This window comes from Rutilus rutilus, assembly GCF_951802725.1.
Source record: "Rutilus rutilus genome assembly, chromosome: 4".
NCBI classification, from domain to species: Eukaryota; Metazoa; Chordata; class Actinopteri; order Cypriniformes; family Leuciscidae; genus Rutilus; species Rutilus rutilus.
The window spans coordinates 3359149-3383910 of NC_140212.1; the positions used below are offsets into that span (position 1 = coordinate 3359149).

General features: G+C 36.6%; 1 protein-coding gene across 4 annotated transcripts in view; it reads left to right on the top strand.

Annotated features, from left to right (window-relative positions):
- The window catches only part of osbpl8 (oxysterol binding protein-like 8), a 78818-nt gene that overhangs the window by 18212 nt on the left and 35844 nt on the right, over positions 1-24762 (top strand). For all 4 annotated transcript variants that reach the window (XM_084407297.1, XM_084407298.1, XM_084407303.1 and 1 more), the window contains exon 2: positions 9066-9156. In XM_084407297.1, the coding sequence (XP_084263423.1) occupies positions 9112-9156 (45 nt within the window). In that variant the 5' untranslated portion in view covers positions 9066-9111. The remainder of the gene's footprint in view (positions 1-9065; positions 9157-24762) is intronic.

A 24762-nucleotide genomic window follows, 5' to 3' on the forward strand; every position in this document is an offset into this window, starting at 1 on the left:
GAAAAATATGAAACATAAAAAGAAAATAAATTGTGTTATGTATGTATATGTGTACATAGGCTATATCATTTTATTTAGTGTGTGTGTGTGTGTGTGTGTGTGTGTGTGTGTGTGTGTGTGTATGTATGTATGTATATATATATATATATATATATATATATATATATAATAAAATATTCAATAATTAATCATAATAAAAAAAATATTCATAATAATTGTATACAATCATAATAGATTTAATGAAAAATAGTTTTGCATATATATATATATATATATATAATTTTATATTTATTTATTTATTATATATTTATTAAATTATATATAATTTAAATAATACATATTTAATAAATAAAAAATATTAATAAAATATTTAGTAATAATAAAATAAATGCATTCATTTATATAATTCTATACATAATATATGTAATTAAAAATAATTGTGTATAATAAAATGTAATTATTTAAAATAAAATAAATACAATTTAATATAATTCTATATATAGTAGTTTTTTATATATATATGTGTAAATGTGTTTTGTGCATCTGATTTATATACATATACATACACATATTTATATATAAATCTTAAAATGCCCAAAACAGCCTGTTTAATTGCATTATTAGTGTTTTTTAGGCGAACAATACTGCAGTTATGCTCAATATGACTCATTAAGCAAAAATTTCAGGCTCTGATCTAAATGAACATGTGAGCCTCTGTGGTTGTGTGAATCCATATGGGACAGTGTGTGTGTGTGTGTGTGTGTGTGTGTGATACGAGGTGGTTTGTTCAGTGTCTCGGTGGGGTAGATGAGTTGCTTGAGCTCAGAGGGAGTCTGGGTGTGAAAAGAAGATATTTTTACTGAAAAACACACCTTTTATCTACTGCTGCCACCTGGGCCACACACACACACACACACACACACACACACACACATTGAGAGGAACAGCACAATAATGGAGAGAGATTGTGTTGAAGAGTTGAGACCTTATTAGTTTGTCTTTCAGTAAAGTAATCAAGCACTCAAATGAATCACAGCTTCTTTTTTTATGGTTGTTTATTTAGTGGAATAATATAGTTATTGGTTCCTGTTGTGGATTGGGAATTAATTCACTGTTAAAGTGAGTTGTTGGGAGTGAATTTGATCACTTATCTTGCACTTCAGAGCGTATGCATATGTGTGTCCATATGAATGTAACGGGATGCTCTTAACCCTATATGTCTGAAACTAATTTCAAGCAATCTGAGGTTTTAAAGTTCATGATAAACATGACTTCAGCCAAGCATGTCTTAAACTTTTGAGTGTGGGATATTCGGGCGGGATTAGCTTTAAAAGGGTAGATGGAGTAATGTAATTTTACCACTGGACGTCTGTAATATTAATGGCCAATTCGCACGGGATGAGAAATCTCAGTAAAACTAGCAGAAGTGGGAGAGTAACTCGATTTGCGCATCGCCGTGACCCTCATGTCGTCATGTGTGTATTACGTTACTTCCTGATATCACGTGCGCAAACACATATAACCTATATTTATATATATATATATAAAACAGTTATGTCCGGTTGAACGATGTATTAATTAACTTCAGATTGTGTTGTGTTGGTAATAGGCTCTTACCTAACGCTAAAAGATGTTTCGTGCCTCTAACAAGTGCTTTCGATCTTCTCTTCTGATCTGAATGGTGTGTGTGAAACACTTGAGTTTTGCCACAGACTCGTTCCAGCGACTAGAACGCAACTGATGCTTTTTCAAGCGTCTCCATACTCGAAAAACCGTGTAAAAACTACTTTTAAACAGGAAATGACTTAATATTTACGTACATATTTACAGCTGGTCTATTCGCACGGGATTAGCATTACCTGAGGTAATTTTTCCGGACGTTTTTACAGAAGGTAAAAGTCGCCGTAATCTGTACTGATATAGTCCGAGATGATCACTGAGATGCACATTCGGACGCGACTAAAATCACAGAGAAGCTCTGGGAATTATTACTTTACCCCACCTCTACATGTTACACTAGTCCCGTCCGAATTGGGCTTTAGTGTAAACCAAGCCTAACTCCATCTTTAAACTATGGCCCTGTTTACACCTGGTATTAAGAAATGTTTTCATCAAGTGGACGACACTAAATACTGGTGTCAACGGGGTCTTAAACGCTTTGAGCTTGTCCACTTTCGACCACTTCCAGAGCTTGTCGAAAACTCATTCGACCGAATTGCTAATGTAGTGTATTGCTCATGTGATCGAATGCATTTGAACAGCTGCAAAACTTACATTTTTACATTTAGTCATTTAGCAGACGCTTTTATCCAAAGCGACTTACAAATTAGGACTAAATTAAGCGAGTCATCATGAAGAGGCAAAAACAACAACAACGCAAGAAGTGCTCAAAATACGAAGTTCAGGCATTATTCAGAGTAGCATAAGCCCGATAAGTGAGGTTTTAAAGGGAAAGGGTTTTTTTTTATTTTTTTTATTTTTTTAATGAAGTTAAGTGCTCACGGAAGAGATGGGTTTTCAGCTGTTTTTTTAATGTTGTCAGGGATTCTGCATTCCGGATGAGGGTGGGGAGAGTGTTCCACCAGCATGGAACTGTGAATGAGAATGTTCTGGAAAGTGATTTTGTGGCTTTCTGTGATGGAACCACGAGACGTCGCTCGTTGATCGATCGTAGGCGTCTGGTAGGGATGTAGGCTCGTAGGAGTGAGTGAAAGTAGGAGGGAGCTGAGCCTGTGATAGATCTGTAAGCAAGCGTCAGCAAGCGTCAATGCCTTGAACTTGATGCGAGCAGCGAGAGGTAGCCAGTGCAGAGAGATGAACAGACGCAAGTCTAAAACTTCATCTACTCTCCTCCTACTGACATAATGCCTAAACCAGGGTTTCTCAAACTCGGTCCTGGAGGGCCACTGTCCTGCACAGTTTAGCTCCAACCCTGATCAAACACACCTAGCTGTGAGTTTCTAGTGATCCTGAAGACATTGACTAGCTTGCTCAGGTGTGTTTGATCAGGGTTTGGAGCTAAACTGTGCAGGACCAAGTTTGAGAAACCCTGGCCTAAACATTATAGGAAGAGCTCTAGCCAGACGGGATTTGTCTGATACACTCTGTCGGCTGAAGACCCAAGTTTGGTTTGAAGATGAAAAACGCACCGAGCACAATGTTCTCTCACCATTCCTGATTTCTAACACACACACTCGCAGCGTTCGGCTGGTCTTGCGTCTGTCAGAGCAGAAACTAAAGCCCCTTTCACACAGAGATTCCGGAAAATACACGGATAATGTGTCCCGGGATCCTTTGATTTTGGTTCATTCACACTGCCAGTGATTTTCCGGAATCTGTGAGTGCGTTCACACACATCCCGTAAAGACACGTGACGTCAAGATGTTATAACTCCCGTCATCACTACGACACACCCCTTACGGCATTGGTCCTGGCTTTTGTTCACACAGGACGCGTTCTGGGCCTGATCCCAGCAATGTTATAGGTCCCCATCCCGGCATCAATCCCGGGACGTGTTTGCGTTCACACGGAAGGCACTTCCGCAATTTTACGGCAATTTCCCTGGAACAATGCGCTGTGTGAAAGGGGCTTAAAGCTGCTTCTCTCTGTTTGTTTTACCGTCATCTCCGTTCGTGTTCATATGTAAATTGCGGGAGCTTATTTCATCCGTTAGATCTGAAAAAGCCCGTACATAGACCCTCCCCTGAGTCCCCTCGAAGAAATCAGGACAGAAGTGGATGAAAGTGGACAAAAGAGGCGGATTAAAACACATGACTCATCTACTTTTGATCCGATCAACCAAAAACGCATCTTAATACCAGGTGTAAACAGGGCCTGAACCATAAGCAACCGTCTGCAGAGTTAGTGCTATTAAAGACGAAACCCTCCAGCATGCAGAGAAACTGGGTCATGCAGATTGAATCAAATTAGACCGTCTACCCTAATGTTTTCACTGCTCTGCTGTGGCAGGTTGGACATGTTCTCTCACCACAGCGATCTGTATCTGCTCACAGATTCGACGAGTCCCATGAAGTTCTCAGAGTTTGTCACGTATGTTCACACAGATTGAGTGTGGGAGTGTTGACGGTCACAGGCTGACATCTAGACTTACGCTACAGGCATCTGTGGGAAATGTGCATAAAGGTTTTGTATGTTTGCTTTATTATTCAGTGTGATATCACATAGCTAATTAAGGAATGATTTTGAAACAACGTTGTTTGTTGGTCTGCACTCTTTTGGTTTATTTCACCCAACACCCACCCATTGTGGTTTTACTTCTGCAAATATTCCAGTTTTAGCATTTCTTGATCCGCTTTATTCCTCTTTTGTGGTTCGTTCTGGTCTCAAATGAAATTCTTGCGTTTTTTTTTTTTTTTGTACACATTTTTCTCGTCTCTCTTCACATTTCAGGTCTTGGAGTCTCTACTCACAAGTTTATTCAGGTGTGTTTGATAAGGAAAACATACAAAATCTTCAGAGTTGATGGTGACCACTGACCTAAACCAGCTAGTTCTTGTCATACGCCACTGTTTCTACACCCTGACAGGACGTCAATAACTCAAATAAAGAATAAATGTCCTTGGAAAATTGCATTGAGGGATCGATAAGAAGAAACAGCCTTCGGGCTTTTTAAGGTCAAACAACAGCACTCAGTTTTAATGTGATATGACTTGAGAGTGTTAAGACGAGAGATGTTTTAATAGTGTCTCTAATATATGATTTGGGAGGTTTGATTCATTTTGGGGAATCAGTTTGTTTTGATCTCATGGTGGCATTGTTTTTTTTTTAATTTTTATAGGTAAATATTGCTGTTTATTGATATAGATTGTAGGGCTGGGTATTGACACAAATTTCACAATTCGATTCGATTTCGATTCACAAGCTTGCAATTCGATTCGATTTCGATTCACAAGCTTGCAATTCGATTCGATTTCGATTAAATATTGATTATTTTAGATATCAGGTACAATACATGGCAAATTTTCTCAAGGAAAACAAATCTCTTCACTAATGCTGTAAACTATGGGAGTCAGTTATAGGCTTCATTAGCCTACTATAATACTGAAGGTAAAAATGTACTGCTTTGTATACAAACACTTAAATTACACTTTTATTTATTTTTATAATAATAAAGTTATATGGTGGCTGTCATAAAAACCTGCCAGATTTATTCAAACATGCATTCAAAATTGAAGAATATTAAAAATTATATTGAATATGTAATATGGTGCATATATTTAACAAAATGCTCCTCTCTAGAGTTAATTTTTCTAGCTGACTGACGAGTTTATGGCCACTGGATATGGTTTTTCTGAGGTAAATGTGACGTTACATGACATTGTTTACAAGCTGTTTTACTGACGTCTTTCCACGGTTGAAACACTGAGCGATTCCATGTCACATGATACGGATTTCGATAAGTTGTACTCTATCTTTAACACACTTTCAGATGCTCATTCATGTTTATTCTGCGCTGTAACTGGTGTTAAGGCGGTAGAGAAGATCATGTGCTTCTCTAGAGCTGAGTCAGAGCGATCTCACGCCACAGCGACAAAGCGGTATTTATGTTTTGGAATCTCGTAAGAAAATGGACGTAATTTGAAATATGAGACTTTGTTTCATATCAATAGTAACAAAGCGCAAAGATTATTGCGATTTATTGGATGGGATGCGCTACAATGTTCCATTCATTCTAGGGCTGCACAATTAATCGAATTTCTAATCGCGATTACGATTATGGATGCCACGATTACGTAATCGTTCAAAGCCGCGATTACAAAAAAAAAAAAAAAAAAAACACTCTGCGTGCATTTAGAGCATGTTATAAGAGGCGAATCACAACTACTTTAGAAAACCCTGCACAATAGGAACTACCAGGCAGCGACGTAGGCTATGTGTACGCTGAAATAAAAAGTCTTTCACCTCAGAAAAACGGACGTTCCTGTCATGTCAGCCATTATAGGCTACTGTGTTCGTAGCGCACACTCTTCAATTGCACGCGCAAATGTGGCGGCGCGCGCTGTGTATAAAGTGCAAAGGAAACTACGAGCATGCAACGTTGTTACGTTGTAAATTAGTAAGTCACGAAATAAAAGTAAAATACCAATAAATCACGTTACTGGTACGTCGTGTGTTAGCTGAGAAGAATTTGCATGCAGGAATGATTTTCATTCTATTCACCAGGAGCAATTTCCATGTTTCATTAACAGTTCTTGTTAATATTGTGTATTCACCATGGTAACTGTCGTTTCAATATTAACCCCAAAATGCCACTTTATTTTCACTTTGTGTTATTTTTTATATTTTTAAATGATTGTGGTGGCTCATACCAACTTTGTATTTACAAAAGCTAGTTTGGGACTGCTATTTAATAGCTTTAGCATCTATACCTAATGTTTATTTCTTAGTAGTCTTTACTATTAGTCATATTCTTACAATTTATGTGTATGTTAAGTAAAGGGGGACAGTGTGTGTGTTCACAATTTTTAAGTAAACATGTATAATAATATGTCTATTATTAATTACGATTATCACATTTTACATTGAATATATTCAATGTAAATTGTGATAATCGTAATTAATAATCGCAATTACAATTTCAAGGGAATAATCGGCAATTATGATTTTTGTCATAATCGCGCAGCCCTAATTCATTCATCAGCTGAAAACAGGATGACTAGCCTAATTGATTATTGGGATTTAAGAATCGATATCGGTTCGTAAAAATGATAATCGATTCAAATCGAGAAATCGATATTTTTTTTACTCTAAAAATATTATATATTTTATATCGATATTTTTTACCCTAAAAATATTATATATTTTATATCGATATTTTTTACCTAATAGATTGGTATATTGGTGCATGTAAAAAAATACAAAAATAAATAAAAAATAAATAATGTGGCTAAATATTCTTCCTTGGTAAATTTTTTGTGGAAAACATGTCTTGATTTATTTTTGTAACTACATTTTATTGTATTTTACAATTTAACATTTTGAAGTGCATTTACTACAGTGACTGTTTGATCAATATGGGTTCCTTTTATTTATTTATCTGTGCCATTTCAGAGCAAATGCATGTGTTCAATATTGAATTTCATCGATATTACCCGACCTATATGCATAAGAAAATCTGAAGGTTTGTGCTTTCGGTGACTGAAATTAGCATGCTAACAGGCCAGAATAGGTGTTAAATAAACAGAGGGGCGTTTAGAGAGCTAAATATTCCTCTCTGCTGCTTGTAGCTGGACTTCACTGTTCTCAGACCAGCGCGTCCCTCCACAGCCTTTCACCTGCACCGGTGCTTTGTGTTTCACAAAACGCATTGAAGTTTCCTTTGAAGTCGCGCCTGCAACTGTTTCTATTCCCTTTGGTCTGCAGCATGTGTGTGTGTGTGTGTGTGTGTGTGCGCGGACCATTATCTCCAGCCGATGTGTTTCAGCCACAGGCTCTGGATATTTCCCAGCAGTTGTTATTCATATTCAGATTGAAGAGGCATGAATGTTGGTTCAGAAGAACAGTTGTCTACCACTTTCTGGTTGTGGTTTTGCGTCCCGCTCCGGAGTGTTAATTTGACAAGGTCTCTCTAGAAGTCACACACACATTGTGTTGACTAGTCAGTAAGCTGTGACCCTCGAACTATTGTACATCTTTGTCTGAGACAGGAATGAGGAAGTTTGAAATATTTAATGTTTTTGTGTTTTTGAAACATCAGTCTCGTATGCTTGCTCACCAAAGCTGCATTTATTTGATCAAAAATAAAAAATAAAAAAAAATAATTGTTGCGTAATATTTTTTTAATTTTTTATTTTTATATATATTAAAATATTACTGAATTTATTCCTAATTTAAACTGAATTTTTAGCATCATTACTCCAGTCTTACTCCAGTGATCCTTCAGAAATCATTCTAATATGCAGATTTGCTGCTCAGTTATTATTAATTATTATTGGTGCCTAGTTATGAATAATGTCCCTTATTGTCAAAGTTATGTTGCTTAATATTTTTGTGGAAACCGGTATTTTAGTATCTTAGTATTTTTGGTTATGGTGAGCATAAGAGACTTCTTTCAAAACATCAAATTTTTTTAATTATTATAACTTTTTAACATTAGCATATGCGCACAATAAAAAGGCAAGGACGTCAGGTCAGTGTTAAGGGTGTAAATTGAGCCGCATCACGTCACACTGTTACAGTTTCACAGTCTACGAGGCCTCCTGGACCGCCTCTGCTTTCTCTCCATCGTTTTTTTCCCCTTCGTGACCTACTTTGCTAATTATAGATCAAAAGTTTCCGCTTGTGAAAGTTTGGTCTGAGCAGTTGACAGGCCATGCGTTGAATCCGGGTCTGTGTGGCACCTGAGGACGCTTGTGCTGCTCGTTCCCGCTGTGTGGGACGTCAAGATAAAGAGGAAAGCAAATGATCTGAGTGCCATCGATGTTTGCGCTTCAAATAAGAGCTGTCTGCGTCAGATATTGTCACGAAATGTCTTGGTAAACTAATGATAACTTTCAAAAAATGTCTACAGACTAGCAAATATGTGAGAAAATAGAGGAATTTTGCTATACAAACTGTGATTGGTTGCTTTAAATGCCAGTCTGATGGTCTTTTCCTCTCTAACCCTGTTTCTAATATCACATACTGGATATATTAGGTGCTACATTTGGTTTTAAACTTACTTTGTTGACTGTGAAATAAACATGTTCTACTTCTATATGTGTGTAAATACTGCATCCGCCATGTTGTCACTCACACTGTCGCCTCATTGCCATTCACAAAACCCTTTCCCATGGCCTCATGGGATAGTAAAGTGTTCACCGAATGCGCACTTCAGAATCTCGCCGGAAGTATAAGGTCATCCAGATACTGTGTGTTTGTATACTCTGTTTTTCGCATACTAAATAGTAGGGAAGCATTCGATTTCGAGTGCAGTGCAAGTGTGCAATTCTTTAATAATAATTGTCATTTTTTGGCTGAACTATTCCTTTAATTATGATTAAGCTGCTTGGCTAGCCTAGCATAAACATGCATCGTAATGTACTTGTCTGTTTGTGTCTCCGCAGACATGCAGATCTGTGAACAGCGTTGACCGGCGCTCTCTGGAGAAACATGGAGTCTTGTGCCGAGTCTCAGGGCGATCCTGAGAGAGCTCAGGTGAGGGTGAATATAATGATGTGAATATAATGAGCCATTAGAGCTCGCACGAGCATGTATCGGCCTTCGCAATGACGAGAACAAAGCTGATACTGCCGACGCCAAACTCTTTAAAATCCACACCACACTTTCTCTCCCATTAGCGACTACAAAAGACAGAAATACTCCTCGGCTGTCAGTGTTTGAGAGCGAGCCTGTGAATAATGAATAGTGCAAATAACTAATGCATGCTGGGATACTTCTTACTGCCCCAAAATAATAGATTTAATAACCCTGTTTTTTGTTTTTTTGCATCGTGAGATTAATTTCACAAGACATTTTAAGCCCTTTTTTTCGTATTACTGAATTATTTGTCTTTACCTATAATGATTATATTGCAAGTAAATATATAATATATATTTAAATTGAGGCGAGACACTACAGGTGAATGGGGTAACATTTTTAACTAGCAGATATCACCATGAAACTTTCCCAGTTGATTACTTGCATTAAGATGAGAAAAAAATGTATTACAAGTTTTCTGTAATTTAATATTTAAATATGAAAATTAGGCCATATCTAATTAAATATGCGCTAATCTGAGTATTGGATAAAGCCAGGTTAAAATTTATTTTTTCATTGTGTTCACATATTAGATGGGGAAAAAAATTACAGAGGGATTTATGGATATCTGCTTTTGTTATCCTGTAGATCAGAAAATACTGTCAATAGCCTTAAAAAAAATGATTTTCGCCATGTTTTTTGGAATAAAATGTTATATAAATCAGGCTAGGAATAATATATTTACAAATCCCTCTGTAAATGTCTTCATAATATACCTAGGTACAAGACTGGAAAGTTTGGTGTATAGAGGTGCGACTGAAGTGGAGATTTCGGCCTTGGAGAATGAGAGAAAAGTCATTTTGAGAAAACGGGCTATAAAGATTTATCATCAGCCAATGAGATTGCGCATTCAGCCCTTTTACTTTCACGATTGGTTGCTGGTAAAAAGGAAATTACCATATTTTGATCCGACAGCGTTGTACAGGAGAGAGAGAGCTTCCTACTGGCGCTTGTGATGACAGGCTGCCGGCAGCGATCGCGGAGCAGCACGTTGATTAAGAACGCAAACTTTTGTTGAATTTATGAGAAATCTACAGACGCAAACAGACAAAGTGTAATAAAATAAAGACCTAAATGTGTATTTCGGACTTTTTTTCACCACAAGTCTGAAAGAAGACGTGTTATTGAAGACAAATATCCCCAAATCTCAAAATTGACCAGTAAAAAAAAAGCCTGCCGTGTCTCGCCTTAAGAGAAGCATTTATCATTGTAGAATTTGTTGCACTGCCTTTAATGCATGCTAATTAATTTTCAAAGATTGTTTCAGTTTCAGTACTAAAAATACTGTTAAAGGAATGAGAAACACTTTAGATAAAAGATAAAATATGAAATGCCTGACATCAAATGTTTTGACATTGCGATAATCAGAATCGAGGGTTAAAATTCTTAATTGTCATAAAAATAAAGTCACAATGCAATGTGTCCAGAAAAAAAAATGAGAAGCACATTAAATGTTCACTATTGAGCATTTGTGTTTGTATTGCATTTCTGGCTGTTTTTTGCTAGTGTACAAACTACCAGTGAATCGTTTCACACACAAGCCTCAGGTGTTACCCAGCATGCACCTGTGAGCCACATACACAGAAGCGCTTTCTGTCACTTTCATTAACCTAAATAAGTGTCTGTTGAGGAGGAGATGTTGTTACTGTATTCATGAGCCATTAAAGCCGTTTACAGGAACAAGAGCTGCGAGGGGTTTGTTTGTTTATTGTTCATTTCAGTAAAGTGTGGTTTATAATCCTCCGGCTCTGTTTGTTTCACACGTGTCAGAAAATACATAAAGGTTTAGTGTCCCCTTTGAGATCAGATCTTCAGCTCTCTGTGGCGGCAGAGAAGGAAGTCACTGTGTGTGCCAGACAATTTTGGCTTTTAGTTCTCTGTAAATGGGTTGTAATTGCACCATCGCACACCATTCATCCATTCATTCACAGAAGCATCAGCATCGGGGTATTAGCTAATTAATTACAGTGCATTGGCTTCTGAAGTGTCTCAACAACCCCTCATACATCTGGACAAAGAATACACTGTAGTTTTATGGGTGAATATCACAAAAAAGATGTATTATTAATAATATAAATGAATAATCGGTGTTGTACAAAGTCGTGGGCCAGTTGAATGGCCCCCTAGGTCTCCCGATCTGACCCCCTTAGACTTTTATCTTTGGGGTCATCTGAAGGCAATTGTCTATGGTGTGAAGATACGAGATGTGCAGCACCTGAAACTACGGATACTGGATGCCTGTGCTGGCATTTCTCCTGCGGTGTTGCTATCAGTGTGTGAAGAGTGGGAGAACAGGGTTGCATTGACAATCCAACACAATGGGCAGCACATTGAACACATTTTATAAGTGGTCAGAAACTTGTAAATAACTCATGAACGAATAAAGTTACGTTGAAACCAAGCACACCATTGTTTTTCTTGTGACATTACCAATAAGTTTGATGTGTCACATGGCCCTCTTCCTATTGAAAAAACTAAAGTTGTATCCAAGATGGCCGACTTCTAAATGGCCACCATGGTCACCACCCATCTTGAGGAGTTTGCCCCCTCACATATACTAATGTGCCACAAACAGGACTTTAATATCACCAACCATTCCCATGTTATTACGGTGTATCCATATAAATGGCCCACCCTGTACTGTAATAAAAATATATTTTTTTCTGTCCTGATACATTTAAAAATAATTAAATGTTGCATAAATAAATAAAAAAAACTTTCAATTGTACCTTTCTTTTAATATAATATAATATTGCAGTAATGATAAATTTTTTGCACATTATGGAAATTAGAATTTGGGGTGTAAATAATGTATTTAATAATATATAATAAAGGAACAATGCAAAAACGCTAATGATCCTAGAAGTAGGATTCATTTTCTTTTAGATTTTAGAGTATAATTTCAACAAAGCAAAAATTACTTTTGATTTTGGGGGTGAAAAATAACTTTTGAAAATTTTTTGTGAGATACACCCTTATTTTTTTTACGTTTTCAGTTTTATTGTCATTCCAGTCCTCGATTCTCTTCTTTGCCGTTAATGGGCGCACACAATGATTGATTGATCAGCCATGACGCCTAAATTGGTTTGAAAATAAGGATCGACTGGCGTTATTACTCCAATGCTTTTGAGTTATAAATCTCACACTCCTCCTGCCTGAATCATCTGAACGCAGAGAGACACGATGAGCTGTAAAGTTTGGAGGGATGTAAAATTACAGCTACTTTATGGCATCTGCTGGAAAAACCAGTAAACCTTGACCCGAGAGCCAGACCTTATTTACAGGAACGTTTGTCATACTTTCGGTCTGAGCGCTATATCCCAAGATGCACTGGAGCTCGGTTTGTGTGTGTGAGACTTCTTCCTATATTCACAACCTGAAGTGAAGTGAGACTGTGACTGAACGTTTACTTCTTTACCTCAAAAAATATTCAGGGTTTTATTTAATTAACATTTGATGTTTGTTGCCATTCAAAAGTATGTGAAACACAATCAAATACTTTTAGTTTGAACTTTCAAATAGTCATCATAGCTTCGTCAGAGTGACCCCATGACCTCGTCTGATGTGTTTATATATGCGCGCTGATAAGGAAACGCAGGATGACGCTGGTGATCATTTTACATCAGATGGAGGAAGACAACGACTCTCTGTTTGGCAGGAAACCTCTGCCACTGGTTTCCTGTCTTCGGCAGATGAGCGTCTCGTATCTGAGAGTAGATGTCAGCCAGTATGAGGCCACGAACGGGATGTTTCGACTTAACGCAGATGCGCAAACACCAGTGCAGATGTTTGATTTAGAAATTCAGCAGTGTCTGAGAAAATAAAATGTTTGCTCATCGTAGACTCATGTTTATGTAAATTAATTTGTTTGTATGAGCATATTGTGAGTAATTACTTCTACTGAAGTTCAGAACATCATCTATATTTTGCTCTGGCACTTCCGCTATTTATAGTTTGTCAATATGGTCATATTATTTTACTAATGAGCCTCGTTTTTACTGATTATTATATACAGGGGAAACTCGAAAAATTAGAATATCGTGCAAAAGTGATCATTTTGATGATTATGGCTTACAGCTTATGAAAACCCCAAATTCAAAATCTCAGAAAAATTTGAACATTGCATGAAATCAATTTAAAAAAAAAGGATTTTAAATACAGAATTGTCGGCCCTCTGTAAAGTATAATCATGCATATGTATATAGTTATATATATATATATATATATATATATACAGTACCAGTCAAAAGTTTGGAAACATTACTATTTTTAATGTTTTTGAAAGAAGTCTCTTATGCTCATCAAGCCTGCAGTTAAAAAACAAAACAACAAAAAAAACAGGAATATTATGAAATATTATTACAATTTAAAATAATGATAAATTTATTTTTGTGATGCAAAGCTGAATTTTCATCAGCAAGTACTCCAGTCTTTGGTGTCTTATGATCCTTCAGAAATCATTCTAATATGATGATTTGATACTCAGTTATTATCAATGATGGAAACAGTTGTGCTGTTTAATATATTTTTTGGAATACTTTTTTCAGGATTCATTGATGAGTAAAACGTTAACAGCATTTATTCATAAAAACAGCATTTATTCAAAATAAAAACATTTCTAACAATATAAATCGTTACCATCACCTTTTATCAATTTAACGCATCCTTGTTGAATTAAAGTACTAATTTCTTAAAAAAAAAAAAAGTTATTGTTCCCAAACTTTTGAACGGTAGAGTATATTGTTACAAAAGATTTCTATTCTAAATAAATACAGTTCTTTTTAACTTTTTATTCATCAAATAATCCAGAAAAAAAAAATATTAAGCAGCACAACTGTTTCCAACATTGATCATAAATCAGCATATTAGAATGATTTCTGAAGGATCATAAGACACCAAAGACTGGAGTACTTGCTGATGAAAATTCAGCTTTGCATCACAAAAATAAATTACATTTTAAAGTATATTAAAAAAGAGAACCATTATTTTAAATTGTAATAATATTTCATAATATTACTGTTTTTTTTTTTTTTTTTATTAACTGCAGGCTTGATGAGCATAAGAGACTTCTTTCAAAAACATTAAAAATAGTAATGTTTCCAAACTTTTGACTGGTACTGTATATACTAAATATATTAGTTTCACATTTTAATTTGAATGACTGAAATACTTGAACTTTTGCACGATATTCTAATTTTTCGAGTAATTTTTTGACCTGTAAAGTAACGCCATAGTCTTTAGTGACTTGAGTTTTTAAATTCTGTAATGGCCTCATGAAGTGGTTTATAGCTCGTTTTAAAATGGATGAATGAATGAATGAAAGATGAATTATTAATAGTCAGATCATGGAAAATGAGTCATGATGGGTTGGTGCAGTTATCCACATGTCAACTTATGCATATTCAGGGTGGTTTATAAATAAATATAAGAAGCTTTTTGGGAAAGTTTGAATGAATGCCGTCTTAAGTGAACGTGGTCGACGAGAAGACGTTAAAATAAGTTGTGTTAGGTGACCTTTGTGTGTCTGTGTGGCAGAACGTAAACAGCACTGTCATAAATAAACCATTCAGACACTATACCGTTCTCAAGTTTTGGATATCTCTCTTTATGTTTATGAAAGAAGTCTCTTTTTCTCACCAAAGCTGCATTTATTTGATTAAAAAAATAAAAATACAGTAAATTTGTAAAATGTAATGTATTCCTGTGATCAAAGCTGAGTTTTCAGCATCATTACTCCAGTCTTCAGTGTCACATGATCCTTCAGAAATCATTCTGATATGAATTAGGTGCTTCATATCTTTGTGGAAACCTTGAAACATGAATAGATTTTTTTTATTAATAGGAAGTTCAAAAGAACAGCATTTATTTGAAATGGAAATCCTTTGTAACATAAAAAAAAGCCTTTGCTATCACTTTTAATCAATGTAATGCATCCTTGCTGAATTGAAGTATTAACTTACTGACCTTACAGAAATTATTAGTTAATAATGTTTTTTGCTTTTCTATAAATGCAAGTTTTATTCATTTTCTTTGGGGGTTTTACAGACAGTTTCATAAAGTAACTAATAATTAATTAAATCATAATCAAATAAAACGTTTTAACCTGCATGTCATGTAAACATCAGTTTGTGCGTGTGCGTGTGCGTGTGCGTGTGCGTGTGTGTGTGTGTGTGTGTGTGTGTGTGTGTGTGTGTGTGTGTGTGTGTGTGTGTGTGTGTGTGTGTGTGTGTGTGTGTGTTGTGTCCAGTTCACTGACTGTCCAGTCGTGAGAAACACTGAGCAAACAGACGATCATTTAATGATCAACAGAGGGAAGAGAAACAGGGAGGAGCAGCGTCTGAGATGAAGGAGTGTGTGGGAAAGAGTAGATCAGTACAGAGCGAGTGTGTTGTCCGGCACGCACAGTGTGTGTTTTGTATGATCTCTGTGTCTGCGCAGACGGCTCTGGCTTGCTAACGGTAGGATAGGGCTCCGTTTCTCTCTGTTACTCTCATGATACATCCAGACGGATGATGGATCGCTGGGTGTAGGCGGCGTTCTCTGTTGATCCTGAGTCTCGCACTGATGTATGAGTGTGTGATGAGTATGATGTATGCTCTTGAGTGATTTTGTTGGGCTGTAGACGTGCAGATGGGGAGTGTTGTGTGATTCATATTTTTGTTCTTTCTGGACAGTTACTGAACTCTGATCATCTGTGGGCTCTGGTATTGTTGCAACTTTAGATGCTGGAGTAACAGCATTTGCATTGTGTGTGTGTTTGTGTGTGTGTGTGTGTGTGTTGTGAATTCTGGACACGAGACAGCTGCTGGGTAATCTGTGCGAGTGGTTTGTCTGCGGATGGTTGGCCAAAGCATGACCGTACTGTTCAGAACGCAGGCCTCTGGGAATGTGTGTGTCTGTGTCCGCATCAGGACATCATCTATATGGAAAGTCCCGTCACACACGCGTGACCCGAGTCTCACAGCCTGTGTGTTAATAAAACAATAGAAAACTAGATTTGTACATTGTTCTGAAGAAAATGTTTTTCGAAATGGTGTTTGACATGATGGCCAAAAAATATATGAAAATTCAAAACATATAATTTCTTCCCCTTTTTAACAAGTTATTTTATTAATATAATTCTCAAACGTATAAAAAAAAAAAGTTCTTACACAAAATATATTTAACCAAACATTGAATTCTTAAATCTTAATATTATATCTTTTAGAATTCTATTTAAAATATGTATATATATTCTCATATATAAAACAATGAATATCAAATATTCAAATGAGAATTCAGACTATTTTATGCATTATTTTTTAGAAAGGATTTATTAAATTGTGTTTTGTTTTGTTTTTTACTATAGAATTATAGAGTTAAATACATGTACATGTTTCTAAATGTTTTATTCTTTACTAGATATTATCCATTATTTCATTTATTTGAGAGTTTGTGTCATTTATGTTAATCATAAGCATGTGAACAATGTCTCTAGTGCTCTCACTCTCAGGTCATTTTAAATGCAAAACAAGATTTGTTTATTTTCCGTCATTATTTGTCCTCCTGTTTGTTTTTATTGCTCTGTTTCTTTGCCAGTAAAACTACACCTCTCTTCCATTCCTCTTTTCTTGGCATCTCATCTTTTGGCATCTTCTGCGGTTGTCAGCTGAACCTCATCCACGTCAGCTGCGCGTGATGTTAAACGTCTGTCATTAGCAAGTGTTTGCTTGACTCCCCTCCCACCAGCTGACAGACAGCATTAGCCGATCAGATGCGTTTGCCTTCCCAGACTTCATTGACATCTTCCCTCCCCTGAAGTAGATGGAAAGTGCTTTAGTGACATTACCACACTGCTCTCTCCGCAATGTTCTGTCAAACAGAACACAATTTTAAGGAGATTTGGAGCTAAAAAATTGTCCCACCATCTGAAATGGGCCAGCGGTCAATGCTAAGGCTGACTGGAGATCAGTGAGAACACGGCAGAGGTAATAGGATCCATCCCTGGACCAAGACAACAGGGATCCCGACCCATTACCAGCCAATGAGAAGCGCTTGAAAGCATCCCGGTGATAGATTGATACTGTATACACCGATCTGTGCTTTCTTTCTCTTTTAGCTTTCTTGTTACCAAAGCGCTTATTTGCTTATGCAATAGAAGAGTTTTTGACTGTGAAAGAGTCTAAACATAAACTAAGCATTTATATAATGCTGTCAATGGCTGTAGACAATAACTGTAGTGCCATCCCTCAGTTTGTTTACACGATTACTGGATTATTAGTTATCTAACGAACAGGAAATGCATTTATAAGCAAGCAAGCAAGCGGGAGCATGAATAAAGATCAGCAGCTCATGAATATTAATGAAGTGAAACGCATTACCATTCGCCCAAGTTGTGTAACATGATTTGTTGACAGGCAAAGTGAGTTTTGGCTATTATCTCATACCACTTACACCCGTTTAACCAAGTCTCCTGCCTGGCCATATAAATGTCATTTTACACATGGTTTGCTATGTTTTTCCTTGCACAACAACCCAAAAATGTAATCTCTTAAAATATAATAATCATTCAGAAAGAATGTTGATCAACAGAAACAGTGGAGAATATACAGAAATAAATGTTCTGGCAGCAAAAGTTAGCACGTTAAAAACAGCTAAATGTAAGAAGTAATGATATAATGGTATGACTTCAAGACCAAACCAGATATGCGACTCAATTCAACCACAACTTTAAACCAATAGGCTTTGATTGTGTGTCAGTCCCGTAAAACAATGAGTATAATCCCCTGTGTCTAGAATTCAGTTTATGTCTTGATTTCTGTGCAGTTTTTGTCCTGTCGCAATCATTTTGCTTTTGAGATTGAGTCTAGATACAAGTATTCCTTGAAGCTATTTTTGAATGCACGTCTCATGCCTAACAGCCTAATTATCCATGACTTTCAGAAGACCAAAAAGAAATGTGCAATACATATATTAAAATCATGCAGTCGGTGGTTTTGCCTGAAAAGAGTTTTGCACATTCCTAAAAGCTTTTGTGAGTGCTTTAGAAGTGCTTTATTTCTCTGTAATTGTGCCCTCAGGACCGCCTATACCGCCTCCGGATGAGCGACGCCTCTTTCTAGGTGTTTCAGAAATCTTCTGCTCTGGCTGTCGATGCTTCTGTGGGGTTTTTCTTGTTGTTTTTCAGTGACTTGGTGTTAAGGTCACGACAGTGCTGATCCAGCAGGAATCGCGTATCAGCCCGTCGACTGTGACTGCTGCTGCTGCTGAAATCCACGTGTGTTTGTGCATGCAAGCGGACGTCGAATGCTCTTGAGTGTTTCACATTAATCTCCCTGTGGATTTGCTGGAAAACACCCGAACGCTGAGGGTTTAAAACATCAGCTGTCGTCTTTGTTTCGCAGGCCGCTTGACTCATCCAGAAGATGCTTAAACAGTCGTTTACGGGACTGTAAATCAAGGTGGTTTCACAAAACGTTGGCAGCTGGGGCATGAAACATACTTAAACTTTAAACAAGACCGCTGAGCCGAGTGTCGAAAGCACCATTAGATTAATCAGTGAGAAAATGTGCATCTGTGAAATATTCTTTCTTAGTCACATGATACACCTTGAATTACAAAATACTCCTCTGACTGTATTTAGTTAAATAACATTCATTAAGCGCGTTTACATGCACGTTCTTAACCTGAGTATGCTTAATAATAAGACAATGCATGTGGTCATGTAAAAAAATGTCATCATAAATGGCTTAAAGGGGACCTTTTATGCACTTTTACATCAGTCTTGATTTTGTTTTTGGGCTCTGCTAGAATAGGTTTTCATGCTTTAATGTAAAATTGTTGCAGCTCCTCTCTTCCCAGTTTGTCAGTAACGCTCTGTTTAGTTCCTATCTCTATGAAGCCCCTCCTTCTGAAAAGCACAATGTGCTCTGATTGGTCGGCTGGATCAGTGTGTTGTGATCGGTCAAGTGCTTCGAGCGTGTTTGGGAAATTTCCCACCTCTTACCATAACCGCCAGTTTAAAGGATTAGTTCACTTTCAAAAACGTTTTTGCTGATAATTTACTCACCCCGATGTCATCCAAGATATCCATGTCTTTCTTTCTTCATTCGAAAAGAAATTAAGGTGTTTGAGGAAAACATTCCAGGATTTTTCTCCATATAATGGACTTCAATGGCAACCAACTATACCAATGTTCAAAGAAGGTTCAAATGTCCGTCTCAAAGCAGCTTCAAAGTCTCGACACGATCCCAGTCCAGAAATAAGGGTCTTATCTAGCGAAACTAACGATGTCATTTTCTAAAAACAAACAAACAAACAAACAATTATACACTTTTAACCACAAATTCCAGTCTTGTACCATCTCTGAGATGCGCCAAGTATTACGTGATCACGATGGAAAGGTCACGAATTAAATAAATAAATAATAATAAATTAAAACAAAGATGACGGACGCTTTTGAAGTTGGAGGAGAAAATGAGATGGAGTTTTACGCCCTTCCCTACCTTTTTGAACCGGAGTACACAGACAAATAACTTATATAGATGACGTGACGCGTGACCTTTCCAACGAGCATTTGAGGTTAAAAAGCTTATATATATATATATATATTAAAAAAAGTTTAGAAAATGACTGATCGTTTCGCGAGATAAGACCCTTATTTCTGGACTGGGATCGTGTCGAGACTTTGAAGCTGCTTTGAGACGGACATTTGAACCTTCTTTGAACATTGGAATAGTTGGGTGCCTTTGAAGTCCATTATATGGAGAAAAATCCTGGAGTGTTTTCCTCAAAAACCTCAATTTCTTTTCGACTAATGAAAGAAAGACATGGATATCTTGGTTGACATCGGGGTGAGTAAATTATCCACACACAATTTTTTGAAAGTGAACTAATCCTTTAACACACTACTAACTAACTCAACCAGAATTCTGTTGGTTTATTGAAGTGCGCATGTGTGATACGTTACAGAAAACCAACCTTGCTGCTAATTTAAGTGCATCCAGACAGAGCGAGCGTTTGTGGAACTGGAGGAGGAGATATATCGCAAACTCTGATTCTTTCTTGACCCAAGCAATTATAGAAATATAAAATATAATATAAATATGTTCTCATCTCATGCAACCGAAGTAGAAGTGGTACAGTCAAAATACTGCTTATTTATTGAACATCACATCTCACATAACAAATGAAATACTCATGAGTAGTGCTGCACGATTAATCGTATCGCAATCGCGATGTCAAGCCTACGCGATTATATGACGCAAAATGCTGCGATTGTATATTAAATAAACAATTTAGCGCTGTTAACGCAATTAACGCAGCATCTGTTCATTTTTGGCATCCTTTGGCTATAGTGTTACACGATCCCACTCTTATTCATGCAAATGCTTTTAAACCATTCATGCGCGATAAGACAAAAAAGAACGCGCTGCCTGTGAATGTCCTGATTGTGACACACAGAAAGACTCGCGCTAATATCGTGCGTGCGCACAAAACAACATGCCAGAAGAATACAGCTCTCTTTCGAGCTTGAACGAACAATAACACACACAATTATGCCAAAATGTCTTTTTGTCTAGTATCTTAATAACATAAGAGTAGTCTTATGATGAACGTGAAGAGTTGTGACTCGTGAGAGAATGAGGCACATGTGAGATCCGCGTCTCTGTCAGCAGCGGCTGGTCTTAAAGGGACAGTACACAGTAGCCACTAATTATATCTGTCGCTAAAGTTAATCAAAGAACATAGCGAACAGAGAAAAACACTCACTGCTCTTGACTAAAGAACTTTTTTCTTTAGGCAGATTATCACTAATCTGTGTGTGCATTTATTTTCCTTGAGAACCAAGCAAGTTGACTCATGAAACCATTTGTTTATTATATCGCATATCGCAATCGCAATATTGACCTCAATTATCGCAATATGACATTTTCCCCAAATCGTGCAGCCCTACTCATGAGTCTGATGCAAGAATAATGACTATTTGACGTCAGTATATATATAAATATAATTTTTTTATATATATATATATATAAAGTATTGTAAACGTGGTTTGCGTTGGCAGGTTATAGGTTTGTATGTAAACAGGTTAATCCAATTAGCTGATTTTTAGGAGTTATCAGTGTATCGGCATGTGTGTGTGTGTGTGTGTGTTTATGTTTAGGTCATTCATTATGCCCACTATGTGAGTATATTGACTTTGAATGAGTCAAAGCTTGAGGAAGCTCAGCGGATTGATTGGATCGATGTGCCAGATGCTGTTTGGAGGATCATTTGCACCATGTTTGGGCCTTGCGTGTTCGTTGTATATCTTGCCTAATTTGATCATATGTTCAGCTATGTTGGACCATATGTAAATTCATTTAGCAGAATTATGTTGATTTTTCTCTCATATTTAGTGCTGAAGAGGGAGTAAACAGACTCCATGTGGTGCTGGTGATGAGCAATTGCATTGATTCATTCCTCCAGACAGAATCGAGTGTCATTACCATAATTTTGCATCAGACCGGCACCACAGGAGAACTAAATATGTGTCCGGAAAAACCTTGAGAACGTCAGCATTACATCAGCATTTAGTTTGTTCTGCAATCTGAGAATGTACTGACTGACTTCTTTGTGAGTCTGAATACATACACTATCATTTAAAAAAAAAATTGTGGTCGTTTTATATATATTTTTTATTTAAAGTCTGTTATGCTCACCGAGGCTGCATCTATTTATTCAAAAAATATGGTAAACAGTAATTTTGTAAAATATTATTTTTTAAAATGACAGTTTTCATTTTGAATAAAGTGTAATTTATTCCTGTGATCAAAGCTGAATTTTCAGCATCATTACTCCAGTCTTCAGTGTCACATGATCCTTCAGAAATCATTCTGAAATGATGATTTTTGGCTTTAAAACAAATCTTCTTATTATATTAATGTTGAAAACAATTGTGCTGCTTCATATTTGTGTGAAAACCATGCAAAAAATTTCATCAGGATATGAATACATTTTTTTAAAAGAGCATATTTGAAATCAAAAGCTTTATAGTTAATGTTATAGTTAACATCTTTTCAACAGTTCAATGCATCCTTGGTAAATTAAAGTATTAATTTCTGTAAAAACAAAAAAAAAGCTAAACGTAATGTGAATGTGTAATGAAAAATGAAAATTTTTAGGTGCACTCTGCAAATTGTAATAAAAGTTTGACCCCCAAGTAAATGTCCAGTGTTTTTTAAAAGTCGGTTTAAAATGACGTACGCACACATGAGAGGAAGACTCCAGTCATAAAGGACTTTAAAAAACGTTTCATTCACATGGTAATGAGCCGACGTCATGGGGGCCGACATCACATGACCAGCTGAATAATACTTGCACTATCTTGCTAACCGTCTTATTATCAGACACTTTTGCTCACTGGATAAATTAAAGAGGGCTGGCTTTGAATCGTGGCATTCATAGCCGAAGCGCTTTTGCTTGATGCATGTGGCAAGTCCAAGATGACTGCCAAATCAGAGTGCACCTTTTAATATTCTAATATGTGACCCTGGACCACAAAACCAGTCACATAGGTCACAATTTTGAAATTGAGATTTATACATCACATGAAAGCTGTATAAATAAGCTTTCCATTGATGTATGGTTTGTTAGGATAGGACAATATTTGGTCGAGATGCAACTATTTGAACATCTGGAATCTGAGGGTGCAAAAAAATCGAAACATTGAGAAAATCGCCTTTAAAGTTGTTCATTTATGTTCACGATTGTGCTTCATTCACTCACAAAAATACATGTTTTATATATTTACGATAGGAAATTTACAAAATATCTTCATGGAACATGATCTTTACTTAATATCCTAATGATTTTTGGCATAAAAGAAAAATTGATAATTTTGACCCATACAATGTATTGTTGGCTATTGCCACGAATATACCCGTGCGACTCGTGACTGGATTTGTGATCCAGGGTCACATATTATCAAATTGAAATCTTCACAAATTCTTAAGGAGAAATGTCCCATCAGAAGATAGCCTAATGACAATAGTCATGGTTTGGTTAAATGGCTCAGATGATCGCTACAGTGAATGGGAACTTTTGAGGCCTTCAGAATCATCAGGAAGTTGTTGCTCATCCGACAGTTTTATCAGGAAACCGAATAGACAAGCATGGGCAGTAACATCAACACAGATGCTGGACGCTTTCTTGCAGGAGGAAGCGGAGCCGACATCGAGTTGTTTAAGGATTATCGAACAGATGCTTTTCCGGCTGTGCAATGAAAACATGCCGTTGTTCATGATAGAAATATGTTTTGATAAGAACGGCTTCAGTTGCTCTCATTGGCTGAGCTGGAGAATGGGATACTCCTAGTGCATTGTATATTATAGCTTTCATATCTTCTCTTTACATTAAATAGCCAGATGACCTTCTGCAATTGCCTTAAAATATGAAGTATTTCATTGAATACAATCAGTGTTGTTTTAGTATTATTACATACTATTATAGTATTTATTAATATTTTGAATTGGCTTTTGGTTTTATATATTCAGCTTAGTGTTTTTATATATATATATATATTTCTATTTAGCTTTAACTTAATTAACTAAAAATAATTATTTCAGTTTTAGTCATTTTATTACTTCAACTTCGACTTATTTATTCCGTTAGCTGCCTGGTTGTTGTTGTTGTTATTTATTTATTCATTCAAAGTGAAAGAGGCTTTTTTTTTGGATTGATTCTGTGTTTTATATCCTTAATCCCAGTAATGCTGAAACGGCTTTGATACTGTCATAAGTGGTCAAACATCATAAATCCTTGAGCTTTTCAATCCGCTCTAACTGTTATTAAATTATATTTGTACAGAGCTAAAATATTGCAACAGATTAGGTAGGCTGGTGTATCGTTAATTCAGACAGACGGACATGATTAGACTAGTTAGTTAAATGCCAAATATGTTCTTTTTGATTACGCAAGCTAATGAACAGCAGTCCTCACGATCTGAGGTGTCATTCGTGCTCATGATCAGGGCATTAACATGAACACGTTCTGTAGGTTTAATTCAATTACACCCATCCAGCGCAGCTCTGGCATCTTTATTAATCAAACGATAACTTGCGTGACCTCAAACCTGCTTCATTTGCCAATTACTGTCACAAGTGTGTTTGTCGTACTGTGATTGACAGATGTGCCGACCAGTTAGAATCCCAGAGCTATAATCTGTGCTAATCCACATTGTCCGGAGTGTGTGTGTGTGTGTGTGTGTGTGTGTACTTGTACAACTATCTTTGTGAGGACCAGTTTGAGTTTTAGACCATTGGAGTGAGGACAAAGAGAGTAAAGGACATGTTGTCCGGTCCTCACTTTCTGAGAGCCCTTTAAAGGCCTGTTTGAGGGTCAAGACTTGGTTTTTAGGGATAAGGTTATATTGAGGTTAAGGGTCGGTTTAGGGTCAGGGGTCGGGTTAGGCACTTAGTTGTGATGGGTAGGGTTAGGGTAAGCGGCTAGAGATTGCATTGTGTCAATGAATGTCCTCATAAA